Here is a 21211-nt window from a genome sequence, read left to right on the forward strand (position 1 = left end):
AGCATCCCTGGAGAGTCACTCCTGGGAACAACTGTTCCCATGCAAAAAGGCACTGTGGCCAAGCCACCCGCTGATGCTGCTGGTGCACTGAAAGGTTCTTCCCCAGCTCCAAGTGGAGGTCTGTCACCACCAGTGGCACACATCCCAGCTGCTCAACCAGTGCCAGGGACTAAAGCATCTTCTTCAGTAACTGGCAAATTGACTGATGCCCATGAGTTGGTTCAGCTGGGCAATGGTATCACTGCAGAGGGGATGCCAGGGACAGCATCGTTCCACCAGGATAAGCACAGCATGTGGATGTTAGTCCACAGCACCAGTGAGAGCTCTGCTGAGCCGCATGCAACCTCCATTCTCCCATCCCAGGAGGACGTGCTAGGGCTGGACAAGGCCACCTCACCTCTGGCCACAACAACCAGCATCTTTCAGGACACAGGCAACACCATGAAGTTGGCGGCAGCCCCAGCCAGCCCTGCTACTGGCCTCCATGGTGCCCCAACCCATGCAGCCACAGAGGGAGCTAGAATGGCAGCCCCACCATCTGCAGACAACCCAAGTACATCCTCAGCAAAGGTCAACTTTTCTTCTGCCACAACTGGCACCAGCGAGGCTACAGAGCCAGGGACACGTTCCTTATCCAGTGCTGGCCACAGTGCCCTGCAGGACTCCCCTTTGCCCTCCACTCAGCCACCTCCAGGCCTTTTGCCTCTGCTCCCTCATGGTGCTGTACCAGGCACAGGAGAGGTGCTCTCTTCTAGCCACAGTGGAGCCCTTGGCACTGCTGGAGCCAATGCTGTCACCCACTCCCAGGCCACCGCAGTAGCTCCAGGCACACCAGCTATGGTGATGGACATCACTACTGCAAAGCAAGTCCCCACTCCATTGTTTGCAGCTCTGGGAAGCACTGGCACTGAGCTGGCATCCATCAGGAACAAAGCCAGAGCCACAAGAGGTACTTCTCCCCTGGAGACCAAGGCCACCCTGGTGAGGCTCAGCATGAAGCTGTCCCCTCATGAAGCTTCAGATAGCCCTGGTGGTCCCTCTCCAGGGCCCTTTCTGCACTCCACAGTGCACTCCACAGGGTCTCTGTTGCCCCACATGATCTCAGCAGGCCCTGAGGCCACCACAGCAGAGGTGGCTGCAGGTGGATCCCTTCCAGCTGGACCCAGCATGGCCATGACCTTGTCCCTCACAGATGCTGGTGGAGCAGAAGGGCCAGCTTCTGGCCATGCGATTATCAGTGCGGAATCATCACCAGAGACACCTGCCAAAAGGACTGAGGCTCCTGAAATTAGCCCCACCATGGATCTGCATGTTCTGCCTCCCAGGGGTGGTCACTCTTCTCCACCAGCCATGGCTAACCCAAGCCCAGCACCAGCCACAGCCAGTCCCCTCCGCAGTGCCACCACCGGCAAGACACCCCAGCCACCCCCCAAAAATGCAGCTGTGGAGGGAGGCAGGGACAAGTCCCAGCTGAAAGAAGATGGCAGCACCATGCAGGCAGTTCTAGACTCAACCCCGGCTGAAAATACAAGGGTGGGTGCTGTGGTAGGCACCCCTCTCAGTGGCAGCACCACCCTAGAGACTGCCCTGCTGGAATCACCCTCTGCCACAGCCCATGCCGCTGCTTGGGACCACAACTATCATACTGCTGGGCCCACCATGGGCCTGGACATGGGCATGGACTTGGACATGGACACAGCTTCTGCCACCACAAGGAACAGGGCTATGGGGCTGCCTCTGCGGTTGCCCACTCCGATGGCTGGGGTGGCTGAGCCAGGCAGTGGTGATGCCACCTTGTTGGCACACTCTGGCCCAGGCAGCAAAAGCCCTACAGCAGTGGCCATCATGGGCACAGTGTCACTTACAGCTCCGGAGCTGGTTCCTGGTCTCACTCACAGTCCTGCTGAGCCAGAGGTCAGTGTGTCATCTCCTGTCCCCAGGAGCACTCATCCAGTCGTGGTAGCACCCTCCGTCACACCCAGCATCACCATCACTCATCCAGCATCAGGAGCAGGTGATGCTAGGCTGGAAAGGATCACGACAACACTCCCTTCGGCTGTCCCCAGCAGTACCTCCACTGTCACCCCAAGGCCATTCCATGAGGCCACCAATAGCAGACAAGACCCAGCCTTGAAAGCTCACAGTCCAGTCACTGAGGATGAGCCCATAGCTGCGGGCTCCTCACTGGCTGTTGGCCTCACACACGTGTGGGAGACTGCAGCTGCATCCCGGACAGGTGCTGGGGTTACCGCTGCTCAGGCGGACACCACCCCTTTGGAGAGCGGTGCCAAGGGTGCAGCACCCTCAGCCAGCACCGACAGCACCTATGGGCCTGTTTCCACTAGTGGTGGCACAAGCCCAGCCACAACACCAGCTGCCAGCATGCTCTCTAGCAACAGCATCCTACATAGCACCTCAGCCAGATGGGAGAACTCTGTGATGACTGGGACCACTGCAACTGTGGTATCTGCCACAGCAAAGGCCACCACCACCAGCAGAGCATTGTCCCTCGCTGTAATGCATATGAAGGGAGGTGGAGGTGGGCAACCTGTCCTACACCCAGCAGCACGCAGCCCCGTGGTGGACATAGTTGCAAGGACCTGGGGAGTGCTCAGTACCAGCCCTGCCATCACGGTGCCTAGTTCATTCCTCTCAAGCCCGCACATACCAGCAGGGGAGCCAGCAACTGTACCGTCATCTCTGCTTGGATTACATGCAAGTGGGGAGGCAAGAGCCAGAGAGATTCTCTCAGAGCCGGAAACAGGCACCACTTTGCCCGGAGCTGTCAGCAACCATACCATGAGACAGGCAGCGAGCACATTAACTCCTGCCGTCTGGACATCAACTTCGGTATCTGCCTGGGGGAAGAAAACAACCATGACTTCAGAAAGACAGAGAGCCATCACTGCAAAGAGCACAATGGACATCAATGCGGGGAGCATGACAGCCACCACTGCAGACAGACCCACAGCCATCACTGCAGAAACCACCACAGCCATGACTACAGACAGCACCACAGCCATGACTATAGACAGAAACACAGTCATCACTGCAAACAGACCCACAGCCATCACTGCAGACACAACCACAGCCATCACTGCAGACACAACCACAGCCACCACTGCAGAAACAAGCACAGCCATCACTGCAGAAACAACCACAGCCATCACTACAGACACAACCACAGCCACCACTGCAGAAACAACCACAGCCATCACTGCAGACACGATCACAGCCACCACGGCAGAAACAAGCACAGCCCTCACTGCAGACACAACCACAGCCCTCACTGAAGACGCAACCACAGCCATCACTGCAGACACAACCACAGGCACCACTGCAGACACAACCACAGCCACCACTGCAGACACAACCACAGCCACCACTGCAGACACAACCACAGCCATCACTGCAGACACGATCACAGCCACCACTGCAGAAACAAGCACAGCCATCACTGCAGACAGACCCACAGCCACCAGTGCAAACACAACCACAGCCACCAGTGCAGACACAAACACAGCCATCACTGCAGACACAACCACAGGCACCACTGCAGACACAACCACAGCCATCACTGCAGACACAACCACAGCCACCACTGCAGAAACAAGCACAGCCATCACTACAGAAACAACCACAGCCACCACTGCAGAAACAACCACAGCCATCACTGCAGACACGATCACAGCCACCACGGCAGAAACAAGCACAGACATCACTGCAGACAGACCCACAGCCACCAGTGCAAACACAACCACAGCCACCAGTGCAGACACAACCACAGCCATCACTGCAGACACAACCACAGGCACCACTGCAGACACAACCACAGCCACCATTGCAGACACAACCACAGCCACCACTGCAGGCACAACCACAGCCATCACTGCAGACACGATCACAGCCACCACTGCAGAAACAAGCACAGCCATCACTGCAGACACAACCACAGCCACCACTGCAGACACAACCACAGCCATCACTGCAGACACAACCACAGCCCTCACTGCAGACGCAACCACAGCCATCACTGCAGACACAACCACAGCCATCATTGCAGACACAAATAGAGCCATCACTGCAGAAACAAGCACAGCCATCACTGCAGACAGACCCACAGCCACCAGTGCAAACACAACCACAGCCACCAGTGCAGACACAACCACAGCCATCACTGCAGACACAACCACAGCCATCCCTGCAGACACAACCACAGGCACCACTGCAGACACAGCCACAGCGAACACTGCAGACAGACTCACAGTGATCACTGCATACGCAACCACAGCCACCAGTGCAGACGCATCCACAGCCACCACTGCAGACACAACGACAGCCATGACTGCAGACACAACCACAGCCACCACTGCAGAAACAAGCACAGCCATCACAGCAGACAGACCCACAGCCACCAGTGCAAACACAACCACAGCCATCACTGCAGGCAGACCCACAGCCATCACTGCAGACAAAACCACAGCCATCACTGCAGACACAACCACAGCCACCACTGCAGACACAACCACAGCCATGACTACAGACACAACCACAGGCACCACTGCAGACAAAACCACAGCCATCACTGCAGACACAAATACAGCCATCACTGCAGAAACAAGCACAGCCATCACTGCAGACAGACCCACAGCCACCAGTGCAGACACAACCACAGCCACCACAGCAAAAACAACCACAGCCGTGACTATAGACAGAACCACAGTCATCACTGCAAACAGACCCACAGCCATAACTGCAGACACAACCACAGCCTCCACTGCAGAAACAACCACAGCCATCACTGCAGACACAACCACAGCCTCCACTGCAGAAACAACCACAGCCATCACTGCAGACACAACCACAGCCACCACTGCAGACACAACCACAGCCATGACTGCAGACACAGCCACAGCGAACACTGCAGACAGACTCACAGCGATCACTGCATACGCAACCACAGCCATCACTGCAGACACAACCACAGCCACCACTGCAGACACATCCACAACCATCACTGCAGACACAACCACAGCCACCACTGCAGGCACAACCACAGCCATCACTGCAGGCACAACCACAGCCATCACTGCAGGCACAACCACAGCCATCACTGCAGACACAACCACAGGCACCAGTGCAAACACAAACACAGCCATCACTGCAGAAACAAAAACAGCCATCACTGCAGACAGAACCACAGCCACCACTGCAGACGCGTCCACAGCCATCGCTGCAGACACAACCACAGCCACCACTGCAGAAACAAGCACAGCCGTCACTGCAGACACAACCACAGCCACCACTGCAGGCACAACCACAGCCATCACTGCAGACACAACCACAGCCATCACTGCAGAAACAACCACAGCCATCATTGCAGACACAAATACAGCCATCACTGCAGAAACAAGCACAGCCATCACTGCAGACAGACCCACAGCCACCAGTGCAAACACAACCACAGCCACCAGTGCAGACACAACCACAGCCATCACTGCAGACACAACCACAGGCACCACTGCAGAAACAACCACAACCACCACTGCAGACACAGCCACAGCGAACACTGCAGATAGACTCACAGTGATCACTGCATACGCAACCACAGCCATCACTGCAGACACAACCACAGCCACCACTGCAGACGCAACCACAGCCATCACTGTAGACACAACCACAGCCATCACTGCAGGCACAACCACAGCCATCACTGCAGACACGATCACAGCCACCACGGCAGAAACAAGCACAGACATCACTGCAGACACAACCACAGCCACCAGTGCATACGCAACCACAGCCATCACTGCAGACACAACCACAGCCACCAGTGCAGACACAACCACAGCGATCACTGCATACGCAACCACAGCCTCCACTGCAGAAACAACCACAGCCATCACTGCAGACACAACCACAGCCACCAGTGCATACGCAACCACAGCCATCACTGCAGACACAACCACAGCCACCAGTGCAGACACAACCACAGCCTCCACTGCAGAAACAACCACAGCCATCACTGCAGACACAACCACAGCCACCACTGCAGAAACAACCACAGCCATGACTGCAGACCCAGCCACAGCGAACACTGCAGACAGACTCACAGCGATCACTGCATACGCAACCACAGCCATCACTGCAGACACAACCAGAGCCACCACTGCAGACGCATCCACAACCATCACTGCAGACAAAACCACAGCCACCACTGCAGGCACAACCACAGCCATCACTGCAGGCACAACCACAGCCATCACTGCAGGCACAACCACAGCCATCACTGCAGACACAACCACAGGCACCAGTGCAAACACAAACACAGCCATCACTGCAGACACAACCACAGCCATCACTGCAGACAGAACTACAGCCACCACTGCAGACGCGTCCACAGCCATCGCTGCAGACACAACCACAGCCACCACTGCAGAAACAAGCACAGCCATCACTGCAGACACAACCACAGGCACCAGTGCAAACACAACCACAGCCACCACTGCAGAAACAAGCACAGCCATCACTGCAGACACAACCACAGGCACCAGTGCAAACACAAACACAGCCAACACTGCAGAAACAAGCACAGCCATCACTGCAGACACAACCCCAGCCACCACTGCAGGCACAACCACAGCCCTCACTGCAGACACAACCACAGCCATCACTGCAGAAACAACCACAGCCATCATTGCAGACACAAATACAGCCATAACTGCAGAAACAAGCACAGCCATCACTGCAGACAGACCCACAGCCACCAGTGCAAACACAACCACAGCCACCAGTGCAGACACAACCACAGCCATCACTGCAGACACAACCACAGGCACCAATGCAGACACAACCACAACCACCACTGCAGACACAGCCACAGCGAACACTGCAGATAGACTCACAGTGATCACTGCATACGCAACCACAGCCATCACTGCAGACACAACCACAGCCACCATTGCAGACGCATCCACAGCCATCACTGCAGACACGATCACAGCCACCACTGCAGAAACAAGCACAGACATCACTGCAGACACAACCACAGCCACCACTGCATACGCAACCACAGCCATCACTACAGACACAACCACAGCCACCAGTGCAGACACAACCACAGCGATCACTGCATACGCAACCACAGCCACCACTGCAGACACAACCACAGCCACCACTGCAGACACAACCACAGCCATCACTGCAGACACAACCACAGCCATCACTGCAGAAACAACCACAGCCATCACTGCAGAAACAACCACAGCCATCACTGCAGAAACAACCACAGCCATCCCTGCAGACACAACCACAGCCACCACTGCAGACACAACCATAGCCATCACTGCAGAAACAAGCGCAGCCATCACTGCAGACAGACACACAGCCACCAGTGCAAACACAACCACAGCCACCAGTGCAGAAACGATCACAGCCACCACGGCAGAAACAAGAACAGCCATCACTGCAGAGAGACCCACAGCCACCAGTGCAAACACAACCACAGCCACCAGTGCAGACACAACCACAGCCATCACTGCAGACACAACCACAGGCACCACTGCAGACACAACCACAGCCACCATTGCAGACACAACCACAGCCACCACTGCAGGCACAACCACAGCCATCACTGCAGACACGATCACAGCCACCACTGCAAAAACAAGCACAGCCATCACTGCAGACACAACCACAGCCACCAGTGCAGACACAACCACAGCGATCACTGCATACGCAACCACAGCCATCACTGCAGACACAACCACAGCCACCACTGCAGACGCATTCACAGCCATCACTGCAGACACAACCACAGCCACCACTAAAGGCACAACCACAGCCATCACTGCAGACACGATCACAGCCACCACTGCAGAAACAAGCACAGCCATCACTGCAGACATGATCACAGCCACCACTGCAGAAACAAACACAGCCATCACTGCAGACACAACCACAGCCATCACTGCAGGCACAACCACAGCCATCACTGCAGACACGATCACAGCCACCACGGCAGAAACAAGCACAGCCAGCACTGCAGACAGACCCACAGCCACCAGTGCAAACACAACCACAGCCATCACTGCAGGCACAACCACAGCCATCACTGCAGGCACAACCACAGCCATCACTGCAGACACGATCACAGCCACCACTGCAGAAACAAGCACAGCCATCACTGCAGGCATGATCACAGCCACCACTGCAGAAACAAACACAGCCATCACTGCAGACACAACCACAGCCATCACTGCAGACACAACCACAGCCATCACTACAGACACAACCACAGCCATCACTGCAGGCACAACCACAGCCATCACTGCAGACACGATCACAGCCACCACGGCAGAAACAAGCACAGCCAGCACTGCAGACAGACCCACAGCCACCAGTGCAAACACAACCACAGCCATCACTGCAGGCACAACCACAGCCATCACTGCAGACACGATCACAGCCACCACTGCAGAAACAAGCACAGCCATCACTGCAGGCATGATCACAGCCACCACTGCAGAAACAAACACAGCCATCACTGCAGACACAACCACAGCCATCACTGCAGACACAACCACAGCCATCACTACAGACACAACCACAGCCATCACTGCAGGTACAATCACAGCCATCACTGCAGGCACAACCACAGCCATCACTGCAGACACGATCACAGCCACCACTGCAGAAAAAAGCACAGCCATCACTGCAGACAGATCCACAGCCACCAGTGCAAACACAACCACAGCCATCACTGCACAAACAAACACAGCCACCACTGCAGACACAATCACAGCCATCAGTGCAGACACAACCACAGGCATCACTGCAGACACAACCACAGCCATCACTGCAGACACAACCATCACTGCTGACAGACTCACAGCCGTCACTGCAGACACGACAGCCATGACTGCAGAAACAACCAGAGCCATCACTGCAGACACAACCACAGCCATGACTTCAGACACAACCACAGCCATCACTGCAGACATGATCACAGCCACCACTGCAGAAACAAGCACAGCCCTCACTGCAGACACAACCACAGCCCTCACTGCAGACACAGCCACAGCCATCACTGCAGACACAACTACAGCCACCAGTGCAGACACAATCACAGCCATCATTGAGGACACAACCACAGACATGACTGCAGACACAGCCACAGCGAACACTGCAGATGCATCCACAGCCATCACTGCAGAAACAACCACAGCCACCACTGCGAACACAACCACAGGCACCACTGCAGACACAACCACAGCCATCACTGCAGAAACAATCACAGCCATTAATGCAGACGCAGCCACAGCCATGACTTCAGACACAACCACAGCCGTCACTGCAGACACAAACACAGCCATCACTGCAGACACAACCACAGCCACCAGTGCAGACACAATCACAGCCATCATTGAAGACACAACCACAGACATGACTGCAGACACAGCCACAGCGAACACTGCAGATGCATCCACAGCCATCACTGCAGACACAACCACAGCCATCACTGCAGACACAACCACAGCCACCACTGCAGACACAGCCACAGCCATCACTGCAGATGCATCCACAGCCATCACTGCAGACACAACCACAGCCCTCACTGCAGACACAAACACAGCCACCACTGCAGACACAACCACAGCCATCACTGCAGAAACAACCACAGCCCTCACTGCAAACGCAACCACAGCCATCATTGCAGAAACAAGCACAGCCATCACTGCATACACAACCACAGCCACCACTGCAGACACAACCACAGCCACCACTGCAGAAACAAGCACAGCCATTACTGCAGACACAGCCACAGCCACCACCGCAGACAGACCCATAGCCATCACTGCAGACACAACCACAGCCACCAGTGCAGAAACAACCACAGCCATGACTGCAGACAGAGCCACAGCCATCACTGCATACACAACCACAGCCACCAGTGCAGAAACAACCACAGCCATGACTGCAGACAGAGCCACAGCCATCACTGCAGACACAACCACAGCCACCACTGCAGAAACAAGCACAGCCATCACTGAAGACAGACCCACAGCCACCCGTGCTGACACAAGCACAGCCATCACTGCAGACAGATCCACATCCATCACTGAAGACAGACTCACAGCCATCACTGCATACGCAACCACATCCATGACTGCAGACACAACCACAGCCATGACTACAGACACAACCACAGCCACCAGTGCAGACGGACCCACAGCCACCACAGCAGACAGACCCACAACCATCACTGCAGACACAACCACAGTCGTCACTGCAGACACAGCCACAGCCACCACTGCAGAAACAACCACAGCCATCACTGCAGACACAACCACAGCCGTCACTGCAGGCACAATCACAGCCATCACTGCAGGCACAACCACAGCCATGACTGCAGACGGACCCACTGCCATGACTACAGACACAATCACAGCGATCACTGCAGGCACAACCACAGCCACCAGTGCAGACACAACCACAGCCACCATTGCAGACACAACCACAGCCATGACTACAGACACAAACACAGCCATCACTGCAGACGCAACCACAGGCATCACTGTAGGAACAAGCACAGCCATCACTGAAGACAGACCCACAGCCATGGTTGCAGACACAACAACAGCCACCAGTGCAGACACAACCACAGCCATCACTGCAGACACAACCACAGCCATGACTGCATACAGACCCACAGTCACCAGTGCAGACACAACCACAGCCATGACTTCAGACACAAATACAGCCATCACTGGAGAAACAACCACAGCCATCACTGCAGAAACAACCACAGCCGCCACTGTCGGTAGAACCACAGCCACCACTGCAGGCACAACCACAGCCATCACTGCAGACACAACCACAGCCACCACTGCAGAAACAACCACAGCCATCACTGCAGACACAACCACAGCTATGACTACAGACACAACCACACACACCACTGCCGACGCAACCACAGCCTCCACAGCAGAAACAAACATCACTGCAGAGAGACCCATAGCCATCACTGCAGACACAATCACTGCCATGACTGCAGACACAATCACAGCCACCACTGCAGACACAACCACAGCCACCACTGCAGACACAACCACAGCCACCACTGCAGAAACAACCACAGCCATCACTGCAGACACAACCACAGCCATCAGTGCAGGCACAACCACAACCATGACTGCAGACACAACCACAGCCTCCACAGCAGAAACAAACATCACTGCAGAGAGACCCATAGCCATCACTGCAGACACAATCACAGCCACCACTGCAGACACAACCACAGCCACTATTGCAGACAGATTCAAAACCATCCCTGCAGGGAGCACTGCAGCTGTTGCACCTGAATTCTCAGTGAGTCCAGCCAAGGAGGCAGGAGATGTCCTCCCTGCAGGCTCTACCATTTCTTTGAAACCAGCTGTTACCTCCAGACCTACCACTGCCCCAGCTCCTGCCTTTGGGACACAGAAGGGACTGGCCACAACATCAAGCACATCTTCCAACTCCACCACTGTTCACAGAAATCCTGCCCCTGAACTCGCACTCACCAGTGGGATTACAAGTAAGTAGATTTTCTTCATCCTAAAGCATAGAGCAGGAAGGGGTTAATCAGCTGTTGAAGCATCGTGATGTCTGAGGGTACCTATGGCCAAGCCTGGGGCAGTTCTTCCACAATGCATGTTAATCTATGAGGTTCGTGATGAAAGATGAAATAAGACTTCTGGGAGCCTGTTCCAGGTTAAAAACTGGTTTGAAAGTTGGGTTACACTGTCCAAGCAGTGGTCTGTCCAGGAGTAGCACACGTGCAGCATCCAGGCAGCAAGCAGGTGAGTGTGCGCCGGCCATAGGAAAGATGGAGCAGACATTAACGGTTTTTCTCCTTTCCATCTCAGTGCCGGCAGCCTTGCTCTACCCCTTCGGTGCAAAGGAAGGGGACCAGGAGTGTGTCCAGCGGACAGTGGATTTTAACTCCCCCCTGTTCAAGCCAGAGATTGGGTTCCCCTTTGGGAATTCACTGCAGGATGCTCTCTACGTGAGTTCCCACCTTGCTGAGCATGTCAGGGATGTGTAGGCTCTTTGGTAGAATAATATCCTACAGAAATGGAGCAGAAACTGAACTTCATTGAATATAATTTTTTTTCAGTTAAAAATGCCTGTTTTCAGCTCACCCATGAGAGCTAAAGGCCTCCCCAGGAGTTGCCTGGGATTCAGCAATGAACAAGTTATTCTGGTTAGTTTACAGATAATGGACAGATCATTTTCCCACCCACGGACAACTACGTCCCCTCCAATCCCAACCCACCTCCCCAGGGCTTCAGTGGCCAGGAGGGTTTGCCGATGGTGGCTGCCTTCTGGGACGACGCAGATTTCTCCCAGGGTGTCGGCACTACTTGGTACCAGGTCAGGGCAAACAAAGGTACTCTCCTGGGAGACCCCAGCTCCCAGCTTGCCCATTTTTACTCTCTCTCTTGACAACCAGGAGTACTCCACACTCAGCTCTATTCGAGACCCCCTTGTTCATGATGTGGAAGCAAAGATCAAGAAATACCTGAAAATCCCCTATGTAGCAAAATGGACCTTGAAGGTGACATGGGAGAAGGCTCCAGCATACCCGTCCCAGAGGAATGACACTCGGGTGAGCAGTGTGGGACTCAGGTGACAGGGGGGACTGTCACCAGCGATGGCCAGAGCAGAGCTGGGCTGCTGGTCTCCTGTACCTTGATTCAGGTGTTTCAGGTCTCACCACCACAGTCTGCACTGCAGGGAGAGCAGGGGAGGCTTTGGTGGTGCTAAAGGAGTGCCTTGTATTCTCCAGACGAGCACCTACCAGGCAATACTCACCACTGATGGGAACTGTTCCTTCACCCTGCTGCTGTACCAGGATGGCGGGATGCGGTGGGACTACACCAAGTTGGCTGCAGACAATGTGCTGATTGGCTTCTCCAGGTGCTATGCACATGTGTGGCTGTGTTTTGAGGGAGCAGGGATTTCTCCCAGCATTATGTTGGGACCATCTGAGACCTTACCCCCAGGAAAGCCCAGCTCCCACCCCTAAAGCAACCCTGTCCCATTTAAACCCTTCCCCCATAGCAATTCCTATCCCAGCTGCTCTACAAGGAGAGGAGGAGGGTTGTGTTAGGAGGGTGACTCCCAAACCTTGTGTCTCCACACAGCGGCAATGGCTATGCCCAAAACAACGAGCTGACTCAGAAGCCAGCGGCTGTCAAGTACCGACCTGACCAGCACAGCAGCACCAGCACCGGTATGACGAGGGGGGAGTCCATGAGGCAGGTCAGGATGGGGGGATCCATGCGCTCTGTGCTGGGAGCATGTTCCCGGGACTTGCCCCTGTGAGGTGATGGGCCAGCAAAGCCACTGAGCCAGGGCTGGCCACTGAGAGCAGAACATGGGCGTCCTGTGTCCTGCTGTGGCTTGCTACAGCCAAGCCAGCTCTAGAGGGAGCCTGGAGACTTTGTGTGAGGACAATGGCCAGGGACGGTTGTCCCACGGGATCCCCCTCAGAGCAAGGTGGGATCCCAGTGGGGCGGTGCTGTTCTCTGATTGCTCCCAGATGTGCGTGGTCTGTGGATCTACAGGCTGGACAGCCGCTCTCGGGTGAACTATAGGCTGCGGTGCCTGGCGTGGCTGGACGCAGAGCCATCACCAGCCGCCTGGAACGCTCAGCTCCCACCATGCCCCTGTTCCTGGCCCCAGGCAGAGCTGGATCCCCGCTTCCGCCGCAGTGCAGGTGCCAAGCGCAGCACCCCCAGGGCCAGCCACGGGTATGTGGTCCCCTCTGCTCTGGGGTGGCCGTCATCCTCCCGCACCATTTCAGGCCCAGCAGACCCCTCCGTGAGGATGCTGCGCACTGCATCCCCCAGCCCGGCGGGAGCCGGGGTGCGGTGTCTGTACCGAGATAGGAGCTTGCTTGAAGGCTGGCAGGAGAGAGCATGGAGCCTCCTCATTCACCCCGCCACTGGTAAGTGGGCATCAGCACTGCCTTTACACTTTACACACCAAACACTGAGCGCTCTGCAAACGCAGTGGGGACCCCGACACCCCCGTCACCCAGCTGCCTTACCCCTCAGATGGGGAGCTGGAGGCATTTGACTGGTGCTGCCGGCGTGTTGGGAAGCCCCTGTTCTGTGCAAGGTTTGCTGAGAAGAGACCAAGGGTTGGCTGCGAGGGATATGTGCCACCCACCCCTGGTGAGTCCCCAGGGCTCTACCTCCTCTGTGCCAGGGTACTGGGTGGGTGACATGTCCATACACAGATCCCCTCTGGAGAGCATCCAGAGGCTGCTCTCCTCCATGAAATGGCACCATCATTTCCTGCCTGACACCAGGCCTATTTTCCTTCCCCCAAAATGGCTCCATGTCTTTTGGACCACAGCTGGTGCCTTTGGGGACCCCCACATCACCACTATGGATGGACTCACCTACACCTTCAATGGCCTTGGGGACTTTGCCCTGCTGCTGGCTAGTGATGCCCAGACCAGCTTTGTGCTGCACGGCCGCACAGTCCGGACTGGCATGGCTCAGGCCACCAATTTCGTGGCCTTTGCCGCCCAGTACATCTCCTCCACCACCACAACAACAGTGAGTAGAGGAAATCTGGGTATCAGTTTGAGCTTCTAAAGGGAATGAAGAGCACATCCAGCCCTGGTGAATGGCCCTGGCACTGAGCTTCTCTGCCAGGGCTGGAGGAGGACACAGCTTAGCTCAAGTCTCCCCACCAGCGGGGGATGGCAGGAAGGGATGAGCAGAGGGGCTGACCAGGACATATGCTGTGATTTGCAGGTTGAGTGGACCCTGGGGAGCTGGGGTGATATCCAAGTCCTCCTGAACCATGAAACCATCCAATTCTCCTATGCCCAAGGTGAGCAGGTTGTGCTGTTAAATGTTAAAGGTATCTGCAGAAGTGATGAGTGTCTCCATCCCCACTCAACCAGGGTGGATGGAGAGCATTCCCCTCCACAAATTCTGGGGCATCATTTCAGACCCCAGCCTTGCATGGACTCTCCCTCTGTGCTCTCCTTCCCTTGCAGACATGGGTGCTGAGGTGTACTACAGCCCTGGTGTCCTGCTGGTCAATGCCTCTTCTATCACAGCTGTTTTCAACGGGGCCATTGCCATCACCATCTCTGCCACCTCCAGGATCCTCAGCATGGTCTGCAGTCTTCCCGATCAATACCGCAACAGCACCAAGGGCCTCCTGGGTGAGGACTTGTGGCACTGCTGCAGAGGCAGGGTGTAAAGTCCCATTCCCACCCTAAAGCAGACTAGAAAACACTGGGGGAAGAAGGGGGAAGGATGACATATTTTGAAGGCAGGGACCTCTGAGTCTAAACTAAATACGGGTCAGCACCAGAGAGGAGGTCAACCCTGGGGAGACTTCAGTCCTCTGGTGATGCTTCACCAGGTGTGTGGGACCATGACCCCGCAGACGACTTCCAGATGCCAAATGGTACCAGCATCCCTGTGAACAGCAGTGAGGAGGAGATCTACAGCTATGGTTTGACCTGTATGTTCAGGCTTGGGAACTACCTTGATGATTCCCCTGTTCCTGTGCCTTCTGGCTACACTTTGGCTGGAGGCATTTTGACACTTGCCTGAGCAGAAGTGATGCGAGGGAAGCCCTTTGGTCTCCTCACTGCTCTGCGGAAATTATACTTAAAATACAAGAAACCTTAAAAACCCAAGGCCATACCCATGGCGTACTCTCTTGCAGGGGCTGTTGGAGGGCACAGCCTGTTTACTCAGCCTCTGGGCTTACCAGCAATGAACTTCACACCCATCTTCTTGTCTCAGCTGCGGCAGGAGGGTGAAAGCCAGTACCAGCTGGCAGCCTCACAGTGCCGTGGCAGCAAGGAGTGCATCTATGATTCACTGAGCACAGGGGACATGGCCCTGGGTCTGGCCACCCAGAGCTTCACAGCTGACTTCCAGCAGAAGAAGACAGTACTCAGTAAGTGGACCTCTAAGAGGTCATAGCTTTGGTAACTGGGCAGTGCCCTGCTCTCACACTGTCCTCTCTTGCTCCATGTGAGTCAGGAGAGAAGTCAACAAGGTCTCAGAGTTGCATTGCCTGGCTGGCTGGTCTCAAAGCCTGGGAGATGCCACCACGCTGTGCAACACAAGGGCCTCATCAGTGGGCAGTCATGGCAGCATCTGCCTGGGGTCCTGTCCTCACCATGAGGGACTCAGAGCCATGTGTAGCTACCAACCAGCTGTGCGCTGGACTGCTCTTTCGTCAGATGCCTTCCCTCCCATCATCACTGGTGACGCGTCACTCACAGCCTTTAGGACAGAAAGGGTCAGGAGGCAGTACCATGCTGTGGGGCTGGGTGCACACTTTGTCCCCCACCTCTCACCAGAGCTCAACATATCGGGTAAGGAAGGAGCAATGAGGCAGCGGGGATGGGATGGGGGGATAGTGGCCGCCAGCTCACTGCCACCTCCTCTAACTCCCACCTCTCCCCTGGCAGAGAGTGGCACCTTGACGTGGGAGCCCCGTGGGACAGCCCCGCTCACCATCGACCTGGAGGCTATCGGGTCCAACAACCTCTCTGCCCTCCTCCAGCTCCACTTCACACTCTGCAGCTGCAGCAGGATCCAGGAGTGCGATTACAGCAACACTGTCCCTGTGGAGGGGTCCTCCCTGCAGGTAGTGTGCTGGAAAGCCAGTGCCTCACTGTGCCTGTCCCCACAGCTCTCTTCTCTGTCCATCCATCCTCCTCATGTCCCCTAAGCCAGCGTCACCGTCTCCTTCCAGTTGGCAGCCTGCAGGTGCGAGGGCGGCTACTCGGGTCCCTTCTGCCAGGACCCTCCGGACCCCTGTGCCCAGGGATGCTTCCCTGGAGTACGCTGCGACTCCCTTGCTGGCTGCGGCCCCTGCCCAGCCGGCCTGACTGGTGACGGGCGGCACTGCTCAGGTGACAAGGGCTTGCCATGGCCCCAGGGCACCCATGGGATCCCCACCAAGGTGCTTCTCCCGGTGCCATGCTGCATTGCCTCGGCAGATATTGACGAATGCGCTCAGGGGGCGGTGTGCCCAGGGAACACCACGTGCACCAACACGGTGGGCAGCTACTCCTGCTCCTGCCCAGCTGGCGAGGAGGGTGAGTATGGGCACTGTTCTCATCCCCACTATCCCCTGGGCCTCAGAAGAGGGCTCCCATGGAGCCCGAACTGGGAGAGAGAAGGGGGAGCTAGCTGAGCTCTGTACACAAGCTCTTGCTGTCTTTAACGGAAGGGACTGGAATCCAGCCACTGCTCATACTCCTAGGCTGCAGGTCTCAGTATTCCTCTGGGAAGGGAAAATTTTCTCATGCAATTTTTCTCTGTGGGAAAAAAAAAAAAAAAATCTCATCCCATCAAAGTTCAAATGCACATGCAGAGGTTGGGGGGCTAAAATAAAATCTTTTTTTATGGTGGCTGGGGGGATGGGGGGGGTGGGTGAGTGATGGTTTTCAATCCTATTCTAATGCAGTGAGCTGGGATTTCCCAAGGGCGAAAGGCTTCAGCTGGGAGGAGGAGGTGCAGGGCTTTTCCTTGAGGACCTGAATTTATACTAAAAGTCTTAATGTGTTAAAAAGAAACCCCCAAACATGAAACTTGTAAGAAAGGCGCTACAGAGCAGCTGGGGATGGCTCAGTGGGCTGGGGCTCTCTGCCTGCAGCCAGGCTCGTGCCTCAACCTGACCTGGGCTCCCCATCCTGCAGGGGAGGGGCCAGGCTGTGGCTCAGCCTGCGGCTCCCGCTCCTGCCCCACGGGATACTGCAGTAATGGGGGACACTGCCACCTGCACCCCCTCACCTGCACCCCCAGCTGCGCCTGCCCCCCGGCCTTCACCGACCAGCGCTGCCTGGTGGCAGGGGGGGATTTTCGGCCGCTGCCCAGCGCAGGTGGGTGCCTGTACCCGGTGGGTGTGAGCCCCAACCCCGCTCACGCCGGTGCAGGGGTGCAGAGGCGCTGCTGTGCTTCCCCCTGGCAGGCCTGCCCCGGAGGAGCATTCGGCTGCGGGCCAGGACGCTGCGAAACGCCACTGCCGAGGAAGTCAATGGCACTGTATGTCACCAGAGGGGATGGGCTCAGGGAGGGGGATGCACCAGCACACCAGGCAGCATGGCAGCTTGGGGTGCCCATGCCTTCATGCGCTCCCCTCCTGTGAGATTCACAGGCATCCAATGGATCCACAGGGCTGGAGGGAGGCAGCGCCAGCCATGTGATGCTGGCTACAGCCATGTGCCAGGTCCCCAGTGTGTGAATGGAAGGCCAGAGCAGCCCCTGGGGCTTGGCCACAGTGCCCACGCTGCCCTTCAGCCTCTCCCTAATGCCCTTCCATTTCCTCCACCGCAGGTCTCAGCCATCCTGTCCTCCCTGGAGGTAAAGGCTTTCCAGTGCAACACCAACATCACCCAAATGTGAGTCAGCTGTGGAGCAGCCCCATGCCCACCCCAGAGAGCCAGCAGAGCAAGGCTGGGCCTGGTGCCATGGGGTTTGGGGCACAAAGGGCAGTTCCAGCCACCAGCCCTGATGCTGATAAACCCTTGGAGACACAAGCCCCATGGCACCTTCCATCTCCTGCCTCATTCCTTCTTTACCACACACCCAATGGGGAAACTGAGGCACAGTGAGGCTCAGTCATTCTGTGATGCAGCAACAGCTCTGCCATCTTTTCCCCGCAGGACAGACAGTGATGGCTTCACCTTCGCAGTGGTGTCTGAGTTTGCCTATGACAGCCGTGGCACCGTCATCCAATTCCTGAATGAGGAGCTGCCGGGGGCCATCACTGGCGCCTTCAACAGGCACTGGGGACAGCGGGAAGCAGGCACTCGCCTCCTCTTCCAGCACCTGCACCGGGACAACATCACTGACCTGGTGAAGTGTGAGTTGCAGGGGAGCCCAGGAGGAGCACCCTGCTGTCCCCATTGTTCTCATCACCCTGTGTGCCCCGGGGTTCATGTAACAACCACAGGGGGGGCAGGTGGGCAGCAGTCCCTAGGCATGGATCCAGCTCAGGGAGGTGACGAATCCATGCCTTCCCTCCCCAGTGACAGTGGCTGAGCTGAGGCACTATTTCCCTTGCAATCTGTATGGTTACAAAGGATACCAGCTTCACTATGTGGGGACCATTGGCTTCATCTGCATCTCCCCTTGCAAGAAGGGCTACTGCCAGCATGGTGGCCAGTGTCAGCACCTGCCCGAGGGTCCCACCTGCAGGTAGCAGCAGCTCTGGGATGTGCAAAGCTGTCTGGCACTGCTGCTTCTCCCCACACCTCTCCATCACCTCTCATCTTTCCCTATCCACAGCTGCCTGCCCTTCTCCATGTTCTCTCCAGCCGGTGCCCAGTGTGAGCAGCTGGCCATCAGCTTCACTGCCTTCCTCAGCATCTTGCTGGTAGTCGTGGCTCTGCTCTGCCTCTCACTTGCCATCGTCTGCCTGGCCTCACACCTCTGCCACCAGCAGCGCCGCCGGCACGAGAGGTGAGCCATAGGCTGGACCATGGTGGGGGGTGCTGTGGGTGCAGCAGGGAAAGGAGTTTGGGTGTCAGCAGCAAAAGCTGGCGGAAAATCCATCTCTGGAAGACCCACCACCAGTGGAACTCATCTGGCCTGGGCAGAGGGAGCTTGCCATGGGGAAGAGGCTGGGCTGGGTGATCTTTTAGCATCTTCCTAGTCATCTGCTGCCCGGAGGTATGATAACATCAGTGGGTTGAACATTAGCTTACCTTTTTTCCCTGTGTCAAGGGAATATTTGTATTTCTTCTTCATCCCACCTAGTGCTCAATTACAGACAGGCTTTCTATTTAATTTTAATTTGAATCCCATACAAATAATTTCCACTGCTATTCATGTTGGTCTAGAAAAAGTTGGTCAGGAGCCAAGGTCAGGCAGGGGCTCTACCAGCCTCCCCTGACATGTCATCCCCTTTCTTTTCTCCCCTCCCAGGGCCAGGGACACCTTCTGGATGCCACGGCCCTTCTCCTGTGAGTACATTCCTGCAACACCTCCTCACACCAGCTCTGCTTCACCCCAGTCTTCCTTGACCTCTGATCATCTTCCCCACTCCAGCTCTGATGATGGCAGGAGAGCAAGCAGAGCCCATCCACTCTCACCCCATGGAAAGCCTTTGGGAACTGCAGCTCCAGCCCATTGACCCCCTAGTCCAGGTATGCCCAGGGGTTATTGTCCCCATCGTGGGTCGGAATGGGGGGCTGTGGGATGGGGACAGATGTCCTAGCCTTGTGCCTCCAAGATACTCAGGAGCCATGCCTCATGCCAGAGCACCACGGATGCTTTGGCTGGCATTTGTGTCAGTGCTGTTGAGCTCATCACAAAGAGCAGCACCAACAGAAAGTGTGGCTTGTCCCTTCTTTACAGATGAGGATCCAGAGACCCCACATCAGGCCTCCAAGCCAGCTCCCCCATCAGCCTTAGCTTGCCACTGGTCCTGCCCCAGCACCTCTGGGCTCACAGAGAAGCCAGCTGCTGCTTTCAGCCCCACCACCCGCTCCCAAGGTCTTCAGCAACAATGCCTGCATGGAAGCAGGGGACTGGCAGCTGTCCTTTGGAGCCTAGTGTTTGTGGGAGGACTCACTCTGGAGGAGGTGTTTTCATTGAATCAAAAATGTGCTGTTACAGTGGGTGGCCAAAGCAAGAGGATTTTACCTTCCACTGAGGACCTTGCAGAGGCAACTGGGTTAATCCTTGAGTGTGTCTGCACTGGGGTATGCTTTAGTGCAACATAACCAGACCTAGCAGAGCCACTGATATGGTCAAATGGAACAATGCAGTGATTATAACCCATTAGGAACAAAATAGAATAAATCAACAATGATGGCATGCTGCTAAGTTGCCTGCACCCCATGGTGCCCATGTGCCAGCCCTCCTTCCTTGTCATCAAGCTCTCAAGTTCCTGCTTTCTGCTGGTTCCATTCACAGAACCAAAGACAAGATGGATGTACCTTTTTCGATTGCTCCATCCCCTCATTCTCCCTGCAGAGCTGTAAGTTTCCTCTCACTGCTCTCGCCGGGCACTACTCACAGTGGCTCAGATCATGCAGGTTGGGCTATGGTCCCCACAAATGGCCCTGCTGAGGGAAGATGCCTAAGGTGGGTGTATCAGACCCTAGTAGACGCTGGTTCCAGCCCCACATCCCTAGAGCCTGTCTTGGCCTCAGCCTGGACAC

At 56.0% G+C, this 21211-nt stretch overlaps 1 protein-coding gene across 1 annotated transcript; it reads left to right on the forward strand.

Moving 5' to 3' along the window:
- Positions 1-39: 39 nt before the first annotated feature.
- Positions 40-20873, forward strand: MUC4 (mucin 4, cell surface associated). Its single transcript, XM_057427208.1, has 28 exons — positions 40-2539; positions 11339-11578; positions 11910-12049; positions 12253-12417; positions 12497-12652; positions 12833-12963; positions 13191-13279; positions 13589-13765; positions 13853-13996; positions 14106-14225; positions 14410-14615; positions 14817-14895; positions 15065-15235; positions 15439-15540; positions 15748-15984; positions 16274-16408; positions 16505-16683; positions 16792-16951; positions 17039-17137; positions 17741-17923; positions 18013-18086; positions 18378-18442; positions 18707-18906; positions 19073-19241; positions 19332-19505; positions 19971-20008; positions 20094-20191; positions 20403-20873. Exons 1-28 carry the CDS (start codon positions 40-42, stop codon positions 20457-20459), a joined length of 6288 nt encoding a protein of 2095 aa, XP_057283191.1. The 3' UTR covers positions 20460-20873.
- Positions 20874-21211: the final 338 nt, after the last annotated feature.

This window comes from Pezoporus wallicus, unplaced genomic scaffold, assembly GCF_028554395.1.
Source record: "Pezoporus wallicus isolate ANWC-B61680 ecotype Strahan unplaced genomic scaffold, APGP_CSIRO_Pwel_v1 scaffold_7107, whole genome shotgun sequence".
Classification (NCBI taxonomy): Eukaryota; Metazoa; Chordata; class Aves; order Psittaciformes; family Psittacidae; genus Pezoporus; species Pezoporus wallicus.